This window comes from Nelumbo lutea, chromosome 1 (assembly GCF_056320005.1).
Source record: "Nelumbo lutea isolate HS-2025 chromosome 1, American lotus-T2T, whole genome shotgun sequence".
NCBI lineage: Eukaryota > Viridiplantae > Streptophyta > Magnoliopsida > Proteales > Nelumbonaceae > Nelumbo > Nelumbo lutea.
The window spans coordinates 136,692,690-136,698,689 of NC_142684.1; the positions used below are offsets into that span (position 1 = coordinate 136,692,690).

General features: G+C 42.0%; 1 protein-coding gene across 1 annotated transcript; it reads left to right on the forward strand.

Annotated features, from left to right (window-relative positions):
• The first annotated feature begins 1,662 nt into the window (after positions 1 to 1,662).
• LOC148877811 (expansin-B3-like) lies at positions 1,663 to 3,893 on the forward strand. The gene is made up of 4 exons (XM_088944322.1): positions 1,663 to 2,156; positions 2,381 to 2,687; positions 2,935 to 3,064; positions 3,362 to 3,893. Exons 1-4 carry the CDS (start codon positions 1,991 to 1,993, stop codon positions 3,554 to 3,556), a joined length of 798 nt encoding a protein of 265 aa, XP_088800448.1. The 5' UTR covers positions 1,663 to 1,990; the 3' UTR covers positions 3,557 to 3,893.
• The last annotated feature ends 2,107 nt before the right edge of the window (positions 3,894 to 6,000 follow it).

Below are 6,000 nucleotides of genomic sequence, written 5' to 3' on the forward strand. Positions count from 1 at the left end.
TTCACTATTGATAAAATTTGCGATGTTGCCATTGGAGAATCAATTTTTGGTCATCATTGTTTTGGGTTAATATCTCGTCATTTGGTCTGCTTTCAAGTGGTCGATGATTCAGAGGCCGAAGTGGAGCTGCCTAGGTGTCGAGTTGACCGTGAGGTGTCAAGTTGCAAAGGTGTCGAGCTGCCTGTGAAGTGTCGAACTGCCCGTGAGGTGCCGATCTGCTTGGGTGTCGAGCTGCCTGTGAGGCACCGGGTTGACCAGGTGCAGGGCTGCCTGTGAGGTGCTAGGCTGACCAGGTGTCGAGCTACCTGGTGGCGAGCTGAATTGATGATCTTCGTTGCTCTTTAGAGATCTGCAAGGAACCAAGTGTTAGAGGGCTTGGGGTGGCTAATCCAACGAAGTCGCTCCGATGCTTCAGTCAGTACTCTCATAGTAGACTGTGAGCTAAAAATCACAAAGTCTGAGGGCTACAACTTGCTTACTTGCTTGCTTGCTTACTTACCTCTGGGATTGGTGCCTTTATATAGGCCTTGCTCATGTACCGCCCCCGAGATCTCTGGGTGTTCGTGTCTAACTGGTCCGAGATTCTTTGAGGTAACCGCCATGCACGTTGACCACCCTCCAGATTGTTCAACACGTGGGCCAACTTTCAATGATCGTGGGAATGTTTGGATATGCATGCTGAATTTGTCGGTGAACATGTCTCGCAGGTCGCCAAGTCAGTGCATGTGCCAGGCCGTCAGGTCGTGCTAGTGCCAGACTACCAGCTCATGCCTGTGTCAAGCTATCAGCTCGCGCCAGGGCTAGGCCGTCAGATCACGTCAGTGCCAGACTACCAGCTCGCACCAGGGCTAGGTTGCCATATCGCGCCTGGGCCACTAGGCGAGACACCCATCAACTTGACTAAAACAAATTATTGCCAAAGTAGTTTCAGATATCACCTATTTATTTTGATATGCCAAATGTCACAATATCATTGTAGGGCTAAATCCGCCCTTATCAGCCCCTATTACACAAAACCATCAATTCCCTCTTCCAGGTTAAACAATAAGGCACATAATTAATTATTTGAGTTATCACTCACTTTGAGAGTTTGTTCTACTCCATTGTGGGGCTACAAGGACTCTGTATTCTCTTCTGTTTACGTGGCCATGTGCTTCGGGAATTTAGCCTGTCCCACTTGAGAGAGAGATTTAATACTGAAAGAAACGGTGTCACCATCTCAACCCTACAATTTCTGTATTCTTGACCCTTGATCTTTTGTTTGACATTCAAATAGCCTTGGACAAATGGACCCTGTAATTATTGATCAATTTTGGCAATTGGGCCGGCCGTAGTCAACAATTTCGGCCGGGCCGTAGTCCTTTTTCACATCAAAGGGGTTAAACTGGTAATTGAGATCGTGTTTTACTGTTTTCGCTGTGCCACGTGCTTCCTTGCTTGATTACTATAACTCACCAGAGTCGTTATCATCAATAATAATAAAACCTGTAATAAGCAACCCAATTCTTCATACCTCTTTCTCAAAAAAAAAACCGAATTCATACGTCCACCCACTAATATGAAAACAAGAATAACGGTAGAAAGATCTACCCTCTACTGGCCAATGACCATAATGCCCTCATCGTCCATATTACAACGTTACAACCACCGTTGGGCGTTGGCCAACTTGTTGGCCCCATGCCTTAACCGTCAGGTGGGTCCCTAAAACAGGTGGCATTTTCGTAAAATGTGGAGTGGGCCACTGGAGGGTAAAATCGCCACTTTTTCTTCGGAAGGAGGCTCGCTCTCCAACTCTGAACTCCCGTTTTATTTATAGGGAACGCTTCCGAAAAGCGCTTCTGGAAAGGAAAACTGTCGGCAGCAGCAACTCCACACAGAGCACAGAGTAGACACAGAGCCTATAGTCCGCAGTTCACAGTTTACACCCCTCGGAAAATCTTCAGGCGGAAGAGCTAAGTGGTGGCGCCGCTTGACCCATTTGACCCACAATATGCAGCGCCACCGCAGCTCTTACCCGTTTCTTGGTCTATACTTCTTCGTCGTCGCCTTTGCTTCTCTCTCTGTCTCCGCGAAACTAATACACCGAGTATCTGATCCGCATTGGCATCCCGCCACCGCTACCTGGTACGGGAGTCCTGGAGGCGATGGAAGCGACGGTAAGTCCCACTATTGCCTCTTCAATTGCTACTTAGAATAGAAGCAAACGATTTGCATTAGAAGAGCAGAATCAAACTTCAGAGCTCTCTTTCTTACTCTCCCTTTCAACTACGAATCCATGTATGCTTGCTTGTATTTCGCGTCCACGATTCCAACCGTTAGAAATGTCGAACGGAGAAGTCTTGTCTTCATGTATATATGTCTGAATTATGTGTATACGCAGGTGGGGCATGTGGATACGGGTCGCTGGTGGACGTACGGCCGTTAAGGGCGAGAGTAGGCGCCGTTAGTCCTGTTCTGTTCAAGAATGGAGAGGGTTGCGGAGCGTGCTATAAGGTGAAGTGCTTGGACAAGAGCATATGCTCGAGGAGAGCCGTTACAATTATCATCACGGACGAGTGCCCAGGTGGGTACTGCGCGAACGGGCGTACCCACTTCGACCTCAGTGGGGCTGCTTTTAGTCGGATGGCCATCGCCGGGAACAGCGCCCAGCTCAGGAACCGAGGCGAGATCTCAGTCGTCTTCCGTCGGTAATTAGCCCCACCTCTTCTCATTTTCTCTTTTATTTCTGTCTTCTGGTTAATAATGGTTTATTTTCGTAATCAACCCACAACTCTCACTGACTTGAATTTACTGGACTACCCTCTAAGTTTCCTTTATTCTTGGTTTCTAGCCTTTCGGCTTTGCATTGTATTGTCCCTCTCTCTCTCTCTCGCTCACTGTATTTTCCTAAATTTCCGGTTAAAATTATTATTATTTTTTAATTTGTCATTTCAGGACGCCATGTAAATACCCAGGAAAGAACATCGCCTTCCATGTGAACGAAGGGTCGACAGATTACTGGTTATCACTTCTAGTGGAGTTTGAAGACGGAGATGGAGATATCGGATCGATGCAAATAAGAGAAGTAAATTCCCAACTATTTCAAAGCAATAATCGATAACGGCAGTTATTTCCGTTAATTGACTATAAAAAAAGACGGTTATTTCCGTTAAAAACGAATTAATGACAGCCTGGGCCCTGGGATCAAAGAAGCTGGGGACAAGGGGTAGCATCATGCATGTGAAGAGTTGCTTTCCTTATGGTAGATAGATCCCAATCTGACGTCAAAAAGCGAAGAACCCACATGCATGAGGCCCCACAGAGAATTTAATAGAATTTCCTGCTTTAATTTTAATAATGTAAATATATCATGGTATGGCAGGCAAGCTCTACAGAGTGGCTGGAGATGAAGCACTTGTGGGGAGCAAATTGGTGCATTATTGGGGGACCCTTGAGAGGACCCTTCTCAGTGAAACTAACAACACTGTCGACGGGTCGGAGTCTCTCTGCACGGGGGGTCATTCCAAGTAACTGGTCTCCGAAGGCCACCTACACCTCTCGCCTTAACTTCTACTAGTAAATATTCTACACTACTTATTTCTTTTTCATCTGAGTTACCTATCCTACTAGATTATGGGCAGGACCAAAAAAAGTAGCCGTTGTCGGTTCGGTTGTTTTTCAAAGAAAACTAGCCGTTGGAGACTGCAACCAAGCAGATATCTCTCTCTTTCCATTTGTATTTGTTTTCTTTCTTTCTTCTGCTGCGTCTGGTTTTGGTTTGTAATTTTTTAAGTGTAAATGCTGTAGCCCTCTCCTAAGGAGAGAGAGCGCTCTCTGTAATTTGTAATTTTGTATGTGTGTATTGTTTGTGGGACCCCTTTTGTTTACTGAGTTGGATAAATTTGGTCATTAAATGCTCGTATTGTTGCTTCATGTGGGTCCCCATGTCTATCTCTCTGCAACTTGATTCGACCTCTTTCGGGGCACCGGGTCCGTCGGAGCTGGGTTTTTTAGCTTTTGTCCCCGCCTGTGGTTTCACTGTCAAGGTTGGTGGGAAACAGAGGGAATCACCCTTTCCATATCTACAAAAGTAATACAACAATTATGAGATCATCTCTGAGAGGTGTGGTGTACTTTGGCTAGGCATGGGCAATTGGGCATTAGAGGCGCTTTGGAATTGGAAAGTTGGTGGACTGGAAAAGAATTCGGGGCCTAACTAAACCCTGGTCCCTGGGCAATATTCTGGGGATTTGCATTAATACAAATGTATTTTACTTCTGCAGTGCAAATAAACAAAATAAGGTAAAACCTAGAACAAAAGTAGAGCAAATGTTGGACTCAACTCATTTGCATTTCACTCCCATACTTTTACACCGATGCAAATGAAATTACACTGCAAATAAATGAGCCCTTCTTTCTGGTTAGAAAAATATAATGGCAATTTTCTCATGTTTTTTTTTTTTTTTTGCTGAAACAATTCTCTTTTCTTTTTCAGAAATAGGGTTAGGTCTATTTGATAATTACTGAAGTGAGTGCACTGAATGAGTAGAAATTACTAAGCATGGAGGACTTTGTTGGGGAAATCTAGAGTCTAATATAAACAACAAAAGGAAAGAGTAGAAAATAAATGGGAAAAAATCAATTTAGACCATGGGTTGGAGATTAATTTCAATGAAGGGAAAAAAATGAAATCAATGTTCAATGCATTAATCTTAGATAATTAGGCTCCATTTGGAAGGAGTACAAATACAAATATATAGAGCACAAAACATTTTATTTTATATTATTTTGTATGTATTTGTATAGTATATATTTATATTTGTACTTTTTCCAAACTGACCCTTATATATTATATATATGATAATTGGTACATCTTTTCAGAGCTTAAATTGAATAGAAGCATCTTTTGTCTTGTAGTGAGAAGGGTTCTTGCAAGTACACATTTCTATTAGTAATTTAACAGAGATTCTCCCCGAAGGAGATGTCTGAGCCCATTTCTAAAAAGCAGCCAAAGTTTCAACAGCTGGTTTCAAAAAACATATAAGAGAAGTTTGAACTTTTCCTTCTCAAAAATATATAAGATTCTCTTATCAACCCTATTACATGGATACTAACAAGTCTACATTTTATCTTATTCCACAACATGTTTGATTTTGTTTCTCAAAACAAAAACAACAGCCATATCAGCGGAAGTATTTTGATTTTGATGATGTTGCAGTTGCTTTTATTTTGAAAAACCAAAACTAATCACGTTGCCGGCTTGGAAATAGTAAAAAAGATCCAGATAATTGGGAGCTTAATAGGAATTATAATGGATGAATGTTAGAATAAATGGTGAACATGAAATATGCTTTCGACAGTAATCATTTTATTATGCATCCTACGATCCTATAGTATGAAATTCATAGAAATTAACGTATTGGGGACTGGGGTGCAGCTTGGGAAGGCTTAGATTGAGATTTTGTTAAAATTTGAAGGGAGCTGATCTGGAAAGCCCGAGTACAATGTACTGTGAAATCTTTAAATCGGACATCCGATTTACACCCTATTGGCTTTAGACTCATTAGAGATGAATTTTAAGGGTTGTTTGATTGGATAATACATGGAAAAAAGTTTTTTAAATAGATCGAGTAGATAGCTATTAGGCCCCATTTCTTTCGCAAATTCTAGTAGGGAAGAAAGTAGGTCAATGAGATTGTAATTGCCATTGACTAACTATCTCATATTCTCTTTGAGGATTTAGGTGGGATTCATGATAAATATGTTCTGCCCGGGTATCACTTACTGGAAAAGTGTTACCCTTCTCCCACTTGGGAAGTCATTTTTCTGAGTGGAGAATAAATGTTCAAAATGCATTATTGCCAAAGATACCCATTAAAACAATATAATCCAAAAAAAACATGGATTTGGGCCCAAAGGTAATAATAACAAAAACTAGAAAAATTAACCATTTACGTGGGAAAGTGGGTGCGGCAAAAAAAAATATAGGAAAAATGAAAGGTTTCGTTTACATAAATGGCC